Source organism: Lissotriton helveticus, chromosome 8, assembly GCF_964261635.1.
Source record: "Lissotriton helveticus chromosome 8, aLisHel1.1, whole genome shotgun sequence".
Taxonomy (NCBI): domain Eukaryota; kingdom Metazoa; phylum Chordata; class Amphibia; order Caudata; family Salamandridae; genus Lissotriton; species Lissotriton helveticus.
In genome coordinates this window covers 6,938,931-6,958,844 of record NC_136069.1, presented here as the reverse complement: position 1 = coordinate 6,958,844, position 19,914 = coordinate 6,938,931, and the positions used below count along the sequence as shown (strand labels likewise).

Sequence of the window (19,914 nt, the reverse complement as noted above, 5' to 3'; positions counted from 1 at the left end):
CCCGAGTTCTGTCGGATCTCGCAAAATTCAGTTCCATCTCTCAGAGCATTTGCAATTTGCATTGACTACCCATTATGGAGTGGATTAAATGTAAAACCCTGTACTGGCCCATAAGGCCCTTCACAAGGTTGGCCCTCTCTCCCTTAAAGTGAACTTCAGGTGGAATATAACCATGTGTAATCTGCGATCCTTGACTGCCAACAAGGTAGTGGTCCCCAGGATGAAGAAGGCACATTGAGGACGGAGAAGTTTCTCCCAAACGACCTGTAAGCGGTGGAATGCATTGCCAGACCACCTTAGAGTACATACCAATCTGTTTAGTTTTAGAACGCAACTGAAGACCTGTGGACACTGAGTAGGCCCTTTCTCTTCTTCGCTTCTGCTAGATGCTGTTCATACACAGCGCCAAGACACCTCTTTTGATATATGCACACTCTACTAAATATATTAACCAACTAGCTAAGTTACAGACAGCGAAGGCTAATATACTCTCCTTGCAATGGAGAGCAGAGGATGCTGAGATGCGCTCGAGGTGCAATAACGTTTGCTTTATGGGCTTCCCTGAATGTGCAGTAGGTCAAAATGTGGAAATTTTTCTTCAGCAATGCTTGATGTCCACAGTTTCAAAATTATTTTCAGCTGATAGGGCCCATCATATGCCAAGGTGGGCACTTCCACCCGGAGCCCCACCTCACACGGTGATTGCCCAACTACCTAATTACAGAGATAGAGACTTGTTTCTGCAGATGTTTAGGACCAAAGTAGGGATGAGCGATAAATTCTGCTCCACTGGCGGAGTTTTGGCCACTCCGCATTACCCATGTATTGTGAAGGTCTAGCCAAATTCCACCAACCTCTGCTTGGTGGAGTTTTTTCTCGCATGTGTCTCGCCAACAGTAAGTTGGCGAGTGCGAGCAAGAATTGGTGTCCCCAGTGCAATTTTAGGATGCTAGGAGAACACACAGCGAGATTTTCCCAATACTGGCAGTTGCGGCCATTTACGATGAGAAAACTGCAGCTTGAGTAGAAAATCTACTTGAACGGCAGAAAAACCGACTCAAGAAGCAGCGCTCTCTGGTGTGCAACACTAATTTTTCAGCATGGAACAAGCTCCTGGCACCAAACATCAGTGTGAGCAGCGCAAAGTGCTGATTTCTGGCTAATCGCAGAACTCTGATAAATCTCGTAGAGTTTTCTAGTAATTCTGCAGAACCCCACCTTCTTCCCACCACCAGAACAAAGGCCTGTGGCAATACGAGTAGAGTGTCATCTTGGCTTACCCAGATTACATGGCAAAACAATGTCATAATTCGTATTTGACGATCAAATAACAACTGCACCTCTTGGGCTTGAAATACTCTCTCCTCTTTCTCACAAAATTGACAGTAGTGGAGGGGGGGTGCAAAATACACTTTTTCCACATGCCCGAGGAGGCGGGGCACTGACTGTACTGGAAAGTAGTGGGTTTGCCGGTGCCTGCCAACTCAGTGGCGGCCGGAGGTGAGAACTTGAGATTACAGCTACATAGGTAGAGGATGTCATGCGCCCCCCGTGCATGAGCAGGCAGTGAAGACCAACAAGCAAGCAGTCAACCACAGGCAGCAAGGTCCATTCTTCCCAAAAGGCCATCTACCAGCCTGGGTTGGCTGCTTGCTTGTTGGTCCATACCCCTGCGGGTGGATGTGGGTCAGATGGGAAGTGAGGGTGAAGTGGAGGATCATTACTGCGAGCGGGGGCTAACCGGCCAGAATGCATATTGGGCCATGGCATGCACCCCTGTTTTCTGAACTGGACAGTAATGAGATAAAGTCTAATGTAGCATGCATGTTCTTATTTGGTTGGGTGCATGTTCTGCACCCAGCCTGGGACGAGGAATTGGGTATGTTGCTCTTCTTGTAATTGTTTTTGAGCTGTTGGAGTAGCTATTATTTACCATACTGTTGTCTTACTTTATTGCCATGCAGCAAAATGGGCATAAGAGACACACAGTGAGACCTGCACTTTAACATTCTGGCATCTCTGGACCTTGAGAGGGAGGATAGTGGACTGCATATGCACACTCGGTAGGAACCAGTACAGAACCTTTACCACACACTTATTTTTTGTGTTGTCAGTTTTTATTGGGTTCCAAAACACAGTAGGACAACAAACGCACAATATGGTATAAGATGGAAATTACAACATAGTTGATACATCAATGGGGCGGGAGGAGCCTGGGGAGGAGATGGGAGAGGTCGGGATGAGGGAGTAGGAGAGGGAAAGGGCGGATGTAACAATGAAGAAAGACATATCATCAACATAAACAGTGCGGCATATCGAACAGTGTGATGTGGGGCGCTGGACCCAGTACAATGAGCGTCAGATTGGGTGAAGCGATCATTCCCCCTGCCAACAGCCAAAGTGGTGGCTGTGAGTAGTGGATGCCCAGAAAGGTGGGGAAGAGGTCACAAGCCTGAAAGAACCTCCTCACGGAGGAGGAAGCGAGAGGGAGAGAGGTGGGATGGGGAGGATGTGGGGGAGTCCACCTGTCGTGGGAGGACCATCATGAGTCTCAAGCATCAGTGATATGCAAAGAGGTGTTTCGAGGGGTGATTCCGTGGGTCAGTATGGGGGAATGCCAGGTGCCGTTGAAGGAACGACATGGGTAGTGACCCTGGGGCGGAGACCGGCACTTGCCGCAATCAGGGCAGGTGGGCCAATGGCAGCTGGGGAGGACGTTAGTGTGGGGCCTCCCGCAGGAAGGGAGCCCATGTATGTGCAAACTCCTCAGCCTGATCCTGCATGCCATAAATAACGCGTTTGTGGGATGCTGTTTGAATCATCACCACCATCCAGTCCTCTTGCGAGGGGGGAGTGAGCGACCTCCATTGCCTAAGGATGCAAAGCTTGGCTATGGACAGTGCTGTGTGTATGAGGTGGCGTTGTGGGCAAGTGATGTCTGGGGAATATCTGATGTCGTGCAGAAAGATGATGGGGGTGAGGGGGAGGCATTGAGGCATGGACACTCCCGAGGTGTCCCCTATATAGGACCAGAAGGGCTGATCACAGGGCAGTTGCAAAGATTGTGGGGGAGGTCGCAGCATGTGTCTGGGCATCTCCAACACCCCAAGTGGGTCAGGAGGCTGGCCCTCTGCAGTTTTGCAGGGGTCCAATACCACTCATGGAGTGTCTTAAAAAGGCAGAACAGGGCTTCTCGGGTTCCCCCATCAAGGCCCTCTATAACCTCTACATAATCCTCTTCTTCGATGGTGAACTGTAGGCGGGCCTGCCACTTAGATTGGATGCAGTGCAGGAGGGGTTGTGAGAATAGGTGGTTCGTAAGTGTGCCGTAGACTCCCAACATCACTCCCTTGTGCCGGCCCCACATGGACAGATAGTCCACTATCGCAAAGACTGCAAGGCCCAAGGGCGAGGACCTAGACATCGCCTCAGGCAGTGCTGCAACTGCAGGTACTGCCAGGCCTGCCGCGGGTGTAACCCAAATTCCTCCCATAGATGGACAAATGGTTTCACCTGGTCCATGGTCCGTACGTCCGCTTCTTTCAATCTGGGCCAACCAAGTGTCTGGCTATTTATACGGATGCTGTTGTTGCCCCATATCGGCGCCTTGATGTGCAGCCGGTCGCCATGCCTAAGAGGAGATGCACACAGTGCCATGCTTTGTGCGTAGCCTGTATCGCAGGATGTCGAGGAGGCAGTTGGTTTTTTTTGTCCTCGTAGATGGGGCCAAGGCCGTCTCCACAGGTGAGGAGTGAGCTTTCCATTGCTTCCCAAAGCAGGGGGTCCGGCTTGTCCTGGAACAGGTTAGCAAGCTGGGAGAGAAGAAGGGCTAAAGAGTAGTGTTCTACAGACGTTAGGCCCAGACCCCTACAGGAGCAGCGAACCATAAGTTTGGACGCGGCTAAGCGGGGAGGCTGGAGCCCCAAACGAAGGCCCATATTCGGGTGTCAATGAGATGTAGAGTAGTTAGAGGCACCATGATGGGTAGCATTCCCAATGTGTAGGTAAAGCGCTGCAGTGTGACCATTCTTACCGACTGCACTCTACCCCACTTGGAAAATCCCAGAAGGGACCATTTGTCAAAGTCCGAATTAATGTGCGCGATCAGGGGTGTCAGTGAGGGGTGAGCTGCAAGACAATGACTCCTCAGACACCTCTGAGCCTGCAGGAGAGGCCCGCCTGCCAAACGCAATTGGGGATGTCTGAGAAACACCACGGGAGGATCATGTGGCAAAGCGCCAAGCCAGGTCGCTGAGCCAGCCATGATGCCACCAGTGTTGCTCTGAACATTGACTTTGTTGATCATCCGATCCCACATTCGATGTTTATAGCAGGAGTTTTTTGGACTGTGTAATTCCATTATTGTGGTGACTACTATATTTGTCTCTGCTATCATCACTGGCAACTGAAAAACTCTGTATGCACAACTAACATGTTACTCACAGTAAATTAAACACAATCTAATAGAAAATAAACACAATTTACACCCCAATGCCTTTGTGTCAGTTCCATGTTTATCACAGTAAGTACAATGTAAACTCTGATTCCAATGTACCACAAGCTTTGATTGTGACTATCCATTGATAGGGCGGAGGAACCTAGAATGACACAAGAAGATGACATTGAGTTATCATATAATGGCATTACATCAACAACATCACACTAGTCAACATCGTACAAGATTCATCCCACATAACACTGACCAATGCCTTCAAAATAGACAAGAGGTAAGTGGAAACAGTAACACAGTGCCACACACATTACCCCTTAGCAGTGTGCCAACAACAGCCAGCATCCCAACACATCATCAATGCTTCAGCACTAACAGCAAAGCAAACAGACGCAGTCAGATTTGCTCAATGGTAACTTAGACTCAAGGTAAGTAGTTGGCGATGAGCTGTTGATGCAGGTCAAGACCTTCCTTATCACCAGTATTATCGTCACTGGGCATGTGTGGATTTGCAGCGGGGGCATCTGCTGATCATCATCATCTAGAATCAGGGGGATCTCTTTGCACAAGGCCAGGTTGTGGAGCATGCAGCAGGCGACTATTATCTGACACACCTTCTGGGGAGAGTAGAGTAGTGCACCACCACTCTTGTCCAGACACCTAAATCTAGCCTTCAGAAGTCCAAAGGTTCACTCCACCACAAGACGTGTGCTCCAGGGGCATCATTGAATTGGACTTCCCCAGCGCCCTTGGATTCCTCAGTGGGCTCAGCAACCAAGGCCCGTTGGGATATGCTGAGTCACCTAGTTGTGAGAAACACAGACCAACTATCTAATAGAAATAGTTGAGGAGACCAGCATGTCACACATACAGCACACTACTTGACACAGCTCACTCACGAATAAGCCACGCCCACTCTGAATGCAGATTTTTCATCAATTGTGAGATGATGCTGTTACACAGATGTAGGAGTCATGTGCAGGACCCGGAAATTTAGCACACACGTGGGAGATAATCAGATCCGCTTGGCATACCACTTGCACATTTATTGAATGGTAATGCTTCCTGTTAAGGTAGATGTGCTCATGTGCCTGTGGTGGAACAAGGCCAATGTGTGTGCAGTCAATGGCTCCAACAACTTTAAGTATGTGACCAAGGTCATAAAATTCCTGCTTCACATATGCCAATTGATGTCTTCTTGGAAAGTGGATGTAGCTGTCCTTGTAGGTCAACAATGCGGACAGGACATCATGCAACACCATGCGGAACATAGGTTGAAAGTCAAAAAACAATTTTCCCTTTTAAGATGCTTCCAATCTTACATATGCAAACAGATATCCACACCACTATAGTACAATCATCAACTGCCTCAACCAGGTATCACACCAACTCAGGATGTCAAGGCACTTATAACATTATGTTAATAAAAATTCTCACAATGATAAAAAAAAATACACTTTGAAAAAGTACATTCAATGTATCTAAAGTACAAAATATAATAACATTTTACAAATGTATAATAACCCCCTGGAAAGGAATATCATAAGACAGTCAGATTTGTCATTCGGTGGATAATTGAAAAGAAAGTGAATACGTCTTGTCACTAAGTGCGCTAGCACCAGTTTTAAAGAAAATTGTGTTTTTTAACAACAACGGAAACGAGGGAAGTGAAATACATGTTTGTCCAGATGAAGGTGGTCAAATTGATTTTAGCCACGTTGTTCTGGCTAAGAGAGGCATATTGGTGGCCAGCAATGGATGTCTGGATTGAAAGGGAGGTTAGAAAGTGCACAGAATGTGCGTGCAGCGAAAAGGTTTTGAAGTGTAGAACTCAACCCATGGTATTGAGAGATCAGATGGGCCTTGGTTGGACATTGCAATAAATATTTTGGGGCCTGTTAAAATAAGGTCTTGTGATCTGTATGTCTTGGTGTGAGTGGACATGTACTCATGCCGGCCAGAGGTTAAGGTGGTGGGGTCGGTTGAATCTTCTGTTGTGATGGAATTTTTGGATGGTCTTTTTGAAAGGGAAGGTTTTCCTCTTTCTTTGCTTTCTGACAATGGTGTGCAATTACAAAACACACCAGGAGAGACAAGGGACTAAGGCTTCTCTGGTTCCCTTGTTATCAATTTCAACTCACACAACAGAGAAGTGCTAATACAATGTACAAAACACACCAGGAGAGACAGAGGACGACTGATGGGGGCAGAACTCCTGGAGCTGCTCGTGACAATGTGACGGTGAGAGCACGTCCCCACAGAGTTCTGGGTTCAGAGAAATTCATATGAACTCGTGAAGTGGTTCCCTCCCAGAATTCTGGAGAGACGCAAGTGAAAAATTTACCTACAGACCAAAGGTAATATTAACCCAAATCGGGTAAGGATTACAACAAAGGGACCAACACCCTGATGAAAGCCAGTGCCACCCATTTGGGGTGACAGCATGTTATGTTCTTTCTGTTTAAGCGCTTAGAGACCGGCGGTGATAGGCGCTATACAAAAACTTTATAACATAACATAACATGTAGGGGTCTTGAGTTGGCAGAAACATGTTGGTATCTGCAGTGGGGATATAGGGATTGTTACTTTCCCTTTATATCTCTTTCTTTGAGATTGTAATCCTTCCAGGGGCCCACAGTCAGAATAAAAATATATATGTTGGCCCTTAGGTCGTTTTAATTTTTAATAAAATACTGCATCATATTGGTCCCGCTACAGAGGGGATAGCTATCCGCCCACTCTGATCCTATGTATTTGTTTGTTGGATACGTCACGTTACTTTTCGTGTTGTATGTATTCTATCACAACTTTTACTTCCTTTAATCTCACCACTATTCTTCATCTTTAAAAAAAATGTGCGCTCCATCTAGTGTGTTGGTCTGCACCTGGATGTATGATGCGGCCCAATGATGAAGCATGACACTGCCAAGTGTGTGAGGGCAGTATTAAGACATGTGTTGTCTCCCCCTAAGTTATTGTAAGGTCAGATAAACATTGTACTGACATGGGTTTTGTGATGTAATGTTACATGGATTCTCTCCTTTTATTTTAGAATTATGATTAATTAACCTTTGTCCATTGTATTAGCACTTCTCTGTTGTGTGAGTTGAAAATGGTGTGCAATTCACATTAACCATGGTGGAAGAGTTCCTGTCCTCTAGGGGCATTAAACACAAGAAAGTGGCTCTCTATCATCCTGAAAGTAATGGGATTGATGAGAGGTTTGTGAAGGTGTTGAAAGAAACCATACAACAGGCTGTAGCGAATGGACTTGATTTGGTGGAAGCCATAAAAAAGATATTGAGAGAGTACAGATTAACCCCACACTCTTCTACGGGTGTGTCCCCGTTTCGCTTGTTCAAAAAGAGGGTGACAAACACGGAAGTTTGTCACTCTTGGGTTTCCTCTAAGAGCCTATTGGTTGATGAAAAGTATGATTGTGTGGAAGGTTGGAGAGAAAGGGAGTGTGCAGTTAAGGAGAAAAGGAAGAGATGATGTGATGAAAGGAAGGCGGTGAAGCGCACACTTGTTTCTGTGGGTGATTGGGTGAAAATAAAATCTCCTTGCTTGGGCAAACGGAGCTCAAAATTTGGTGTACCTTTTAAAGTAATAAAGGTTTTTAAGAACGCCATTAAAACCAGCGACCATAAAGTTTGGAACTTAGTGTCATTCAACAGAAGAGGCTGTAAGTTCTAGTGTCGATCCACAACAAATGTCTCTCAGGCCTCGCAGAGTGCTTCACCGCTTCGGTTATGTTTAGACATCTTAACATTGTGCAGAACTTTATTTGGTTTGTTTAAGGTTTATTTTGTTGTTCTTGTTTTCATTGAGAAGGGGGAGATGATGCAGTGTCTTGATTTTAGAATGTTCTCACTGTTGCTATGTTAGGTACATGGAATGTGGAATACGAAGAGTCATAGAATGTGAGCAACCGTTCAGTTGACAGTTGCAGGGCTTGATGTTGGATGGGGTTGTTACAGCTGTACTCAATAAATCCGTATTGACTTTACTTCACGCTGCTGCCTTCTTTCTCTTTTATCACCACTACGATCTTACACCTCCGTTGATTGTTTTTGTGCAGGAAGATGCCCCTTCCTGCACAAAAACAATCGTGCCAACGACGCAGACACCCCTGCACCATGGTGCAAGGGTGTCTGCATTGGTGCTGGACACCAATTTGTGTGTCGGAGCAGGCAGAATGGACTGCCCTGTGCCAACAAGTTGTAACTGAAGCCCTCAATGTATAAATCGATATCCACATTTTGCGTCGGGTTTGCGTCACTTTTTTGGCACAACCAAGATGCAAAATCTCATTTGTTAAATCGCATAACATGCTCAAATGTACTTGCTACAGACATGCCAAACGTGTGAAGTGTTAAGATCTGATGTCACTTCATATGAGGTCATGGTTGAGATGTCCCTTCCTGTGATGTCACACTGTGATGTCACGCACCATGATGTCACTTGCCTACTGCCTAACTAGATTAGTCCCCTCACTTCTTTTTTTTTAGGACTTGTGCCCTGTTATTTATTTATTTATGTGTAGTGCGGATACCTCCCAACGGTGTTAGAGCACTTTACAATGGAAAAGGACCATAATATGCATGATGATAGTTACATAGGGTGCATGATAATCATTGCATGGGATACAAAATTACATTAGGCAATAAGCATGGTAAAGATAGAAAAAATATTAGTAACAGCAGTCTCAGGCTTAAAGCAGCAGGTAGTTCAATACCTAACTAAAATGTCTTCCACCTCTATTCATGCACCTGAATTAAAGTAATTATTTTGGCGAGAATTTTTTTCCAGCAAAGTTGGCAGCACTACCAGCAGGACAGACAAGAATATGTGACCTGACAAAGCAAAGGCGCCTTGAACTGTCTCGTCCAGCAGCAAGGCGCAGGGTTAGCGCTCTAGCTCTATCTGTTCTCTGCACGCCGTGGAGGCGGGATCGACAGCTGATGGAGTGACAGGACGACCAATGAGATAACTCGTAAGACATACAGGCGATGTACACAACCGATGGTGAAGAGATGGAGTCATGGGGTTGGTGGGTGAGATCAAAGGCGGGATCAGAGCCTTGATGGACAGGAACGACACCCAATAGAAATGGGATCCTAGAGCGGAAGGACTGGCCGAGAGCCGTGCCTCGGTTGCCATGGCGCGTTGCCTTGGATACGGCGTCGCGCCGGCAGTGGACACTGTTGCTGAGCCCGGCGTGCGCTTCCCAGAGCTCCGACCATGGCTCCCAAGAGGCCGAAGAGCGGGCGCTCCTCTGCGGTGCCCCCCGCGCGCAGCTCCCGGAACTGGGAGGCCGCCCTGCTCGCCGACCCGCTGGACGAGGTAAGGGGAGCGAGGGGGGAGGCCGAGCCGGGAGGGAGGCGCCGCTAAACATAGAGAAAGGACTACTCCCACTCCTATGGCAAGAGGCCATGGACACAGAGATAGGACTAAGGCTCCCACTCCTCTGGCAAGAGGCCATGGACACAGAGATAGGACTAGGGCTCCCACTCCTCTAGCAAGAGGCCATGGACACAGAGATAGGACTAGGGCTCCCACTCCTCTAGCAAGAGGCCATGGACACAGAGATAGGACTAGGGCTCCCACTCCTCTGGCAAGAGGCCATGGACACAGAGATAGGACTAAGGCTCCCACTCCTACGGCAAGTGGCCATGGACACAGAGATAGGACTAGGGCTCCCACTCCCAGTGCTACCAACTGAACCATGGAATTATGCGGCAGGAGAGGGTCAAATTATGCAGCAGTATTATGTAAATTATGCGGCAAGAAAAGACAAATTAACCCCTTCCACGCTCATGACGAGCTGGGCTCGTCATGAGGTAGCCTCCTCGCACGCTCATGACGAGCCCAGCTCGTCACGTAACATGCGAATCCGCAAAAGTCAGCGTGCGAGCGGAATTCCGCACGCATGCGGTTAAATGACACATTTTGTGATGGTATTTATTTTTTGTAATTTTTGAACGTGTTAACACTGGACATTAGGTGTACCTCATCAAGTTTAACTCCCAAATATAGCATGGTATGATGGCATTACTTTATTTTTTGTAATTCTTAAACGCGTTAACACTGGGCATTAGTTGCACCTCATGAATATAAGCTTAACTCCCAAATATAGCAATTAGCTACAGAAAGGTGACCAGACAACCTTTGTGAATGACCTTACACTGTGCGGCAACAAGTGTCAATCAATCGCGACTTATACCCCTGTCTAAGAGCCAGGTCTAGAGTCCTTTCCTGAAGTTGGAGAGGGTGGGCGCGGTTTGCAGGTCACGCAATAGGATATTTTATTGTGAAACTAGCTTACCCGTCGCGCGTTGCTGCGATCTCAGAAGAAAGAAAATTTAAGGAAACCTGTTATGATAACATTCTATTTACATTGTGTCATTCTTATTGAAACTTATTCATTTTAATATTGAAAACATTTCAAAGTGTTGTTTTAATTCTGTTTTTTTATTCGAGTGCTTGTGGATACACAGTATTTTTTGTTTTTCCGTCTGGTGCGTAGACGAATAAATCAGAAGGTTTTCCGACGCGTGAGCTGGCCACATACAGTTGTCCATGTGAGAAGCACGGATTCTCCAAATCTAGTCCACACACTTGCAGCGATTATCCTTGTGCTTTGTTGATGGTCAGTGCAAAAGCGAGTCGCACCGGAAAGTGTAAACGTTCAGTATTGGAAAGATTGTGAAGGCCCTGAGTGGCCGGGGGGGCGATATTTAATTATTTTTTGTTGTTGACAGAAACCTTCACAGGAGTGTACTGTAGGAAGGTAGATCCCTGACTATGGTTGCCCCCAACTTTTTGCCTGGTGTTTTGCTGGTTTTCTGACTTAGTTGACCTGGGGCCCTGCTATTCAGGACCCCAGGCCTACTGCTCTCTCTGTAAAATGGATTCCATGTACCTTAGGTACATATCTAATTGGATACTGAGTCACCTTGTCAGTCCCTGTACAGTGTACCTTAGGTACCCAGGGCATAGGTGTACCCAGGGCCTACCAGGGGCTGCAGCATGTATTATGCCACCCCTGGCTGGCCATCCAAATCTGACACAACTGGCTGCTTGACAGCTGGGGCAAGGTGGTGTAATCACCCTTTGCTTTAGATATAGTATACCTATATCTAACCCTAAAAATGGACACACAGATCTCCTATCAGTCACTCCTATGGCAGGCCTTGACAATCCTGAAGGCAGAGTGCTTGGAATCGTGTGAGATAGTGCTCTGGCATGAGCTGAGCCTGTCTGCGGCTTTCGGGATCCATCCCTTAGCCGTTTCCATGATATCGCATACCATATACTCTTAAGTGCATTATAATCCTCGCGGTTATATGCCAACTCTGGTATCGCTTTATCAAAACATGTCGAGTAAGGTGTCATACGAATTGGAATACTAACCCCTCGCCAATTCTGGCGACGGGGTTAGCATTCCACCCTTCTAGAGGGACACGACATGTATGTAAACTGTAACCCCGGTTAAAGTCAGACAGAGCCTTAGCATCCACAAAATGGATGCTGCCACCGAGACACAAGTCTGCCCTCCTGCTGCTGGGAGTCCTCCCAGAGCAGGAGGCAAGGACAAAGGGTTTCCTGCCAGGGGCGGTGCCAGCACCGTCCCAGACAGGGTTTTGTGTATTCCAGGTAGGCAGGGCTACAGAGGAAGGTGACTGCAAGTGGCACCCCGGTGCTCACTGTGCATAGGCCGGCTGAAACCAGTTCCAGGGTGTGAGAAGTTGGCCTGATGTGCAGTGTTCACTATTCTAGTGATCACTATATATCAGTCCAAACAACCCTTATTGATGATTGGTTGTAAGTCAACCTTATAGACCAGCTATCCTAGTAGTATGGATACGAGCAGTCTAAGGCTAAGACTCTAGAGGGCGTGTTAAGCCAGCTGTTTTACCATCACATTACCCCTTGAACACCCAGTGAAAGGACACCACACAAGTGTTATGAAAATAAACAGTGTATTTATTAGAATCACAACAACCCTGTACTCTTTATGAGGACAGGGTGCTAGGCACACAACAAAACTCTTACGAAAATACTTAAGTTAGCACGTTATACACAAATGCCCGAGGGGCACGAAAAACCATATACTTAAAAAGTGGAATGCGAAATTACTAGCAGGTAAGTACAGTACTAATAGGCTTTGGAATCGCTAGGACTTAACTAGGGAATCGTTAGATTACTTCTAGGAGACCTAGGGGACTCGGGTGCAGAGTGTGCACTCTCACGCGGGATGCGGGACAAAGTCTATGGAGGCTAGTAAAGGCAAAGTTAGTGTTCACGGGCGAACCCGACCTGGTAGGAAGAAAACGACAGTGGATCCTGACCCTAGGATAGTGAGGCTATGCTGGGACACCGAAGTGCCGAAGTTACCTAGCTCAGGGGCTGCAGCTGCATAGGTCTGAAAAGACGTCGGGGATCTCGTTGCCGGACCAGGAGCCTGGAAGAAGGAAGTTGCTGGCAGGCGACCAGTGAAGGAAAGTTCGTTGGATCCAAGCCTGGATCGAGGAAGAAGGAACCTGAAAGCAGAGGGGACCAAGTTCTTGAATCACTAGCCAGTGATTAAGTGGGCACCAGGATGGCACCGGGCGAAGTCACCTCGACTAGGTGAGTGGGCGACGCTGGCTCTGCAGATCTCACGGACCAGGAGGCGTTGTCGGCGACCAGGATGGAGAGGCGAGCTGTCCCACGATGGATGAAGCTGTCGGCGTCGAAGTTACCCAGGATTGGGCAACAAGCCTTGGCTAATTCAAGCCCACGCGGTGGACTCAAAATGGCGTCTTGAGTGGACCAGGAGGGTCCGGGGTGCTCCTCTTTTGGAAGGGAGCAAGGGCCAGCCTGGAGCAACCAGACCAGCAGCAGAAATGTCGTCGGGCGTCGTTCAGAAGGCCACAAGCCAGCGGGCTAGTAGCCAAACAACGCGGTGAGCAGCAAAAAGCAGAAGGGCCCCACGCAGATCGTGGAGATGCTGGGAGGCTGCACTTCGGTGCTGGAGCTGCTCAGGGTCGGGGCTTCTCGGACCCCAAAGCACTCACCAGGAAATTACTCGGCGGGCTTGCTGGAAAGAAGTCGTGCAGTCTTGAAGATGGCCGGTCCCTCGAGGTCTCGTCACACCCACGAATCTCAGCGTGACTGATGATGCAGGTAGAGGTCAGAGGTGCCAGGGAAGCCGGTTCTCGTCGAGCTGGGCAGTCTTGATCCGGAGGAGAGACTTGCAGCAGACCGCAGTGTTCTTAAGATGGTGCCTGCGGATGCAGGGTGACTACTCCTTAGTCACAAGGGAGAAATCTTAGGAAGAAGTCTTGAGTTCCTTTCGTGGAAAGTAGTTTCAGGATTCAAAGATGATCTGATTTGGAAGGGGGCCAGTCTCTACCTTTATCTGGGAAAAGGGGGCTGGCACGCGACTAGGTCCTGCCCTATGGGTGGGACCAGGAGGGGGGTGGTTACACCCACTTCCTTGGCGGGCTTTCCCCAGGCCAGGGGCTGGAGTGCCCCTGGAACTGGTTTCAGCCGGCCTATGCACAGTGAGCACCGGGGTGCCACTTGCAGTCACCTTCCTCTAAAGCCCTGCCTACCTACAATACACAAAACCCTGTCTGGGACGGTGCTGGCACCGCCCCTGGCAGGAAACCCTTTGTCCTTATCTCCTGCTCTGGGAGGACTCCCAGCAGCAGGAGGGCAGACTTGTGTCTCGGTGGCAGCATCCATTTTGTGGATGCTAAGGCTCTGTCTGACTTTTAACCGGGTTATAGGTTACATGCATGTCGTGTCCCTCTAGAAGGGTGGAATGCTAACCCCGTCGCCAGAATTGGCGAGGGGTTAGTATTCCAATTCGTATGACACCTTACTCGACATGTTTTGATAAAGCGATACCAGAGTTGGCATTTAACCGCGAGGATTATAATGCACTTAAGAGTATATGGTATGCGATATCATGGAAACGGCTAAGGGATGGGTCCCGAAAGCCGCAGACAGGCTCAGCTCATGCCAGAGCACCATCTCACACGATTCCAAGCACTCTGCCTTCAGGATTGTTAAGGCCTGCCATAGGAGTGACTGATAGGAGATCTGTGTGTCCATTTTAGGGTTAGATATAGGTATACTATATCTAAAGCAAAGGGTGAGTACACCACCTTGCCCCAGCTGTCGTGCAGCCAGTTGTGTCAGTTTTAGTTAGTCAATCCAGGGGTGGCATAATACATGCTTCAGCCCCTGGGAGACTTCTGGTTGCACCTCAGCCCTGGGTACAGGGACTTGGAGAGGGCCCAGTGCCAATTCAGTACCTGAGTACAATTTGGATAGAGAGAACAGCTAGGCTGTGGGTCTGATTAGCAGGCCCACAGCCAGGGAAAGTCGTAAACCAGTGCAGCAAAAAGCAAAAATCTGGGTGATCATAGGATTGCAGACCCTACTCTCCTACACAGGGGCACTCCAGCCCCTGGCCTGGGGAAAGCCCGCCAAAGGAGAGGGGTGTAACCACCCCCCTCCTGGTCCCACCCATAGGGCAGGACTTAGTCGCGTGCCAGCCCCCTTTTCCCAGATAAAGGTAGGAGCAGGCCCCCTTCCAAATTAGATCATCTTTGGAATCAAGACACGACTTTCTACGAAAGGACATCAAGATTCTCCCTTGTGGCTAAGGAGTAGTCACCCTGCATCCGCAGGCACCATCTTAAGAACACTGCGGTCTGCTGCAAGTCCTTCCTCCGGAATCCGACTGCCCAGCTCGACGAGAACCGGCTTCCCTGGCACCTCTGACCTCTACCCACCTCTACAGCCAAGCTGAGAACCGTGGGTGCGACGAGACCTCGAGGGACCGGCCATCTTCAAGACTGCACGACTTCTTTCCAGCACGACCGCCGAGGGATCCTCTGGTGAGTGCTTTGGGGACCGAGAAGCCCCGACCCTGAGCAGCTCCAGCACCGAAGTCCAGCCTCCCAGCATCTCCACGATCTGCGTGGGGCCCTTCTGCTTTTTGCTGCTCACCGCGTTGTTTGGCTACTAGCCCGCTGGCTTGTGGCCTTCCTGACGACGCCCGACGACATCACTGCTGCTGGTCTGGTTGCTCCAGACTGGCCCTTGCTCCCTTCCAAAAGAGGAGCACCCCGGACCCTCCTGGTCCACTCCAGCCGCCATTTTAGGTCCACCGCGTGGGCTTGAATTTGCCAAGACTTGTTGCCCCAATCCTGGGTCCAGCGACGTCGAGAGCATCATCCATCGTGGGACAGCTCGTACCTCCATCCTGGTCGCCAACAACGCCTCCTGGTCCGTGAGACTACAGAGCCCAGCAGCGCCCACTCACCTGACTGCGGTGACTTCGTCCGGTGCCATCCTGGTGCCCACTTAATCACTGGCTAGTGATTCAAGGACTTGGTCCCCTCTGCTTTCAGGTTTCTTCTTCCCTGATCCAGGCTTGGATCTCTTCGAACTTTTCTTCACTGGCCGCCTGCCAGCAACTTCTTCTTCAGGCTCCTGGTTCGTCAACGAGGAATCCCGACGTCTTTTCAGACCTATGCAGCCGCAGCCCCTGGGCTAGGTAACTTCGGCATTTCGGTGCCCCAGCATAGCCTCACTATCCAAGGGTCCAGATCCACTGTCGTTTTCGACCTACCTAGTCGGGTTCGCCCGAGAACAGTAACTTTGTGAGTTCTAGCTTCCATAGGCTTTTTCCCGCCTTACGCGTGAGAGTTCCCACTCTGCACGTGGTGTCCCTAGGCCTCCTGCTCCTAACCTGAGTGTTGAGTATTGTAGGCCTAGCGTTTCTAAAGCCTCTGAGAATTGTTACTTACCTGCTAGTAATTCGCATTCCACTTTTAGAGTATATGGTTTTTCGTGCCCCTCGGGCATTTGTGTAAATTGTGCGACTTAAAGTATTTTTATAAGAGTTTTGTTGTGTGCTTAGCTCCCTGTCTCATAAAGAGCCAGGGTAGTCTTGTTATAAATAAATACACTGTTTATTTTCATAACAACTTGTGTGGTGTCCTTTCACTGGGTGTTCAAGGGGTAATGTGATGGTAAAACAGCTGGCTTAACACGCCCTCTAGAGTCTTAGCCTTAGACTGCTCGTATCCATGCTACTAGGATAGCTGGTCTATAAGGTTGACTTACAACCAATCATCAATAAGGGTTGTTTGGACTTATATATAGTGATCACTAGAATAGTGAGCACTGCACATCAGGCCAACTTCTCACATTGTTGGGATTTGAGCTTGCTGTTGTTTTACCACACATATCCTAAGAATATCTTGTGAAAGATCACATAAGTACTAAAGGTACATATAACTTAGCTTAGAATACTCTGAGTTCTACTGAACCAGCTGTTGTAGCTCCTAGGGCCTAGCACACCCTAAACTACAACTCTAGCAAGGGATCAGTAGGTAAACATATAGTGTAGGTAAGTGCACCACTTACACCTCACTAGAAAAGCATGTCTACCCAGGGAGAGTCCTCAGGGACCCCTCTGGTGGTGATTGACCCTCCACAGGTCAGCTCAAGATATGCAGCTCTCAGTTTCCAGGAGTTGAGACACTTGTGTACCTCCAGGAAATTGAAACAGGGGGCTAACCCCACCACTCCCTTCCTGTTGGATCTCTTAGAGACCTATGATGTTAGTAGAGCATCTCAGGGAGAGGGGAATATGCCAGCCTTAGAGGGGCACCTTGGTGATCCAGACCTCCACAACACTGTAAATGCAGTTGGGGAGGAGGATCCTGAGGAACTCTCTGGGGATGAGGTAGACAAAGGTCTTGAGGTAGTCAGAAGGCTAACTAGGGCCAACTTAGACTTGCTTGGGCTAGGATCTGGGGGACCCCCAGTACTGACCCTAAGTAGGCCTAACCTTGGAGTTAGGAGAGATAGATCTCTTTCTAGGGACTCCAATAGATCTCTGCACTCTAATGCCTCTTCTCAGAGGAGAAGGAACTCTCCCCAGAGGAGATTGACTTCCCCTCAGAGAATGGAGCATGAAGCTAGGATGAGACGGGCTACTCTGAGGATTGAAAGGGAAGAAATTGCCCTGGCCAAAGAGAAGCTTGCCTTGGCTAGAGAGCAGCAGATGAGTGGGTTAGCTCCCACTGGTGGCAGCAATCTCCCAAGAGAAAAAGAGAAGGGTTTAGATACTAAACACCTGACAAAGATAGTGCCCCCCTTTAAGCAAGGGGATGACATCCAGAAATGGATGGCTGCTCTGGAGAGGGCCTGCACTGTGCAGTGCATTCCCCAGAGTCAGTGGGCAGCTATACTGTGGCTCTCCTTTGATGGTAAAGGTAGAGATAAGCTCCTCACTACAAGAGTGGAGGATGCTAATGATTACCAGGTCCTGAAAAATGCACTGGTTGATGGGTTTGGCTTAACCACTGAGCAGTACAGGTTGCTGTTCAGAGACACCCAGAAAACTCAGTCTCAGGACTGGTCTGACTTTGTTGATTGTGCCACTAAGGCTTTGGAAGGCTGGCTACTGAGTAGCAAGGTTACTGACTTCACAGGATTATATAATCTTATTATGAGAGAGCAAGTCTTAAATAATTGTCAGAACCAGTTATTACACCAGCACCTGGTAGACTCTGATCTGATCTCTCCACAAGAATTGGGTAAGAGGGCAGACAAATGGGTCAGAACCAGGATTAGGCCCAAGAACCAAGGTGCTGACCAGAAAAAGGAATCAACCAAGCCTCAAGAGAAGGGTGGGAATAAATCTCCAGATCAAACCACATCAGGGCCCCAAAAATCCTCTGAGGGGGGTGGGTCCCAGAATCCTTCTAATAACCAAAAGAAACCTTATTGTTATCCCTGTAAACAGGTGGGTCATTTGAAAACTGACAGCAGTTGCCCAAAGAATAACAATAAGGAGAACATACCCCCAAGTAACATTCCCAAACCTCCTGTTACTACTAGTAGTAATCCCCCAGGTGGTGGGAGTGCCCCCAAGAATTTGGGTGCATTTACTTTGGGAGTTCCTGGGGACTCTGGCCTAACCAGGTCCTCAAACTTAGATACTCTTGTCTGTGAGACTGGCATGGGGTTTGCCAACTTCACTACTTGTCCCAACACTTTGGGCAAGTACAGACAGGAGCCCCTCATCAATGGTATACAAGTTGAGGCCTATAGAGATACAGGGGCTAGCATCACTATGGTGACTGAGAGCCTAGTCCCCTCAAGGCAACTTTTACCTGGTGCCACATACCAGGTGACCAATATTGATGGAGTACAGAGAGATCATCCCATGGCAGTGGTCAATCTCAGCTGGGGAGGTGTCACTGGCCACAAGAGAGTGGCAGTGTCACCAAACGTGCCTGTAGATTGCCTACTGGGGAATGATTTAGAGCTCTCAGCCTGGGCTGAAGTAGAGCAAGAAACCCATTCTAAAATGGTAAACTTCCATGGTAAGGTTAGTGGGGCAGTGATAGCCACAGCCCCAGTCCAAGATGCCCTCCCTGAACAGGTCAGGAGGGCTGTGCCAGTCACAGCCCAATCTCAGACAACTTCCTTCCCAGAACAGGTTGTCAAGGCTGTGATGGTCACAGCCCACACCCAAACTGAGCCCCCTCCTGAAAAGGTTGGGAGGGTTGTGATGGCCACAGCTCAAACTCAGACAGATGATAGTTTTGTGAAGCCTGAAACTATGGATCACTCCACTCAGACAGAGAGCATTGAGGAGGAAGAGAAATTGCGATTCTCCTATTAACATGACCAGAGAATCTGGATTTCATTAAAGACACGGAGGCTGACATTATGCATTTATCCTTTAATAGCAACTCACACAGCCGCACTACATCACAAAGGATAAAGTTCTAGAGTCATAACAAAGGATGTATCTAGGAGATGATCTGCCTCTTTTAAAAGAATCGCAGCAGGAAGAACTTCAAAAGGAACTGAGAGATCCGGTAACGGGAAACAACTTCGTGAGATGAAACATCAAGGAAGGAACTTCAGCAAGTCAAAGGCCAGCCGGTTAAACGGAGTTGCCTGAAAGAAAGAAATGAGTAAGAACCAAGAGCCTGAAGAGTAAATTCAGCACATGGTCATAACAAAGATTAAAACCATTTGAAGCAATTCATAAAATCATGCACAAATACAATACATCAAAGATGTAGATGTAATAAGTTGACACCCCTCAAGTTGTGAAAGGGAGGAGGGAGGGATAATGTCAGCCTCCGTGTCTTTAATGAAATCCAGATTCTCTGGTCATGTTAATAGGAGAATCGCAATTTCATTACAAGACCGGAGGCTACATTATGCATGTTCGTAGCCCCGAAGGACCACCTCAGACATATGCTCGATAGGCTTACAGTAATGACGAGCAAAGGTATTAGCATTTGACCAGTCAGCAGCTTTCAGAATATCATCCAACTTACCACCTGACCAGAAGGACTTACTGGCCATAGCTCCTCTGACAGAATGAGCTTGGAACTTAGAGAGGTCAACACCAGCGAGCTTCATGG

The 19,914-nt window shown here is 48.3% G+C and overlaps 1 protein-coding gene across 5 annotated transcripts in view; it reads left to right on the top strand.

The window, feature by feature from the left end:
• The first annotated feature begins 9,641 nt into the window (after positions 1–9,641).
• SPAG17 (sperm associated antigen 17) overlaps positions 9,642–19,914 on the top strand; it is a 1,244,773-nt gene continuing 1,234,500 nt past the window's right edge. For all 5 annotated transcript variants that reach the window (XM_078656351.1, XM_078656349.1, XM_078656348.1 and 2 more), the window contains exon 1: positions 9,642–9,796. In XM_078656351.1, coding sequence (XP_078512477.1) covers positions 9,695–9,796 — 102 coding nt within the window. In that variant the 5' untranslated portion in view covers positions 9,642–9,694. The remainder of the gene's footprint in view (positions 9,797–19,914) is intronic.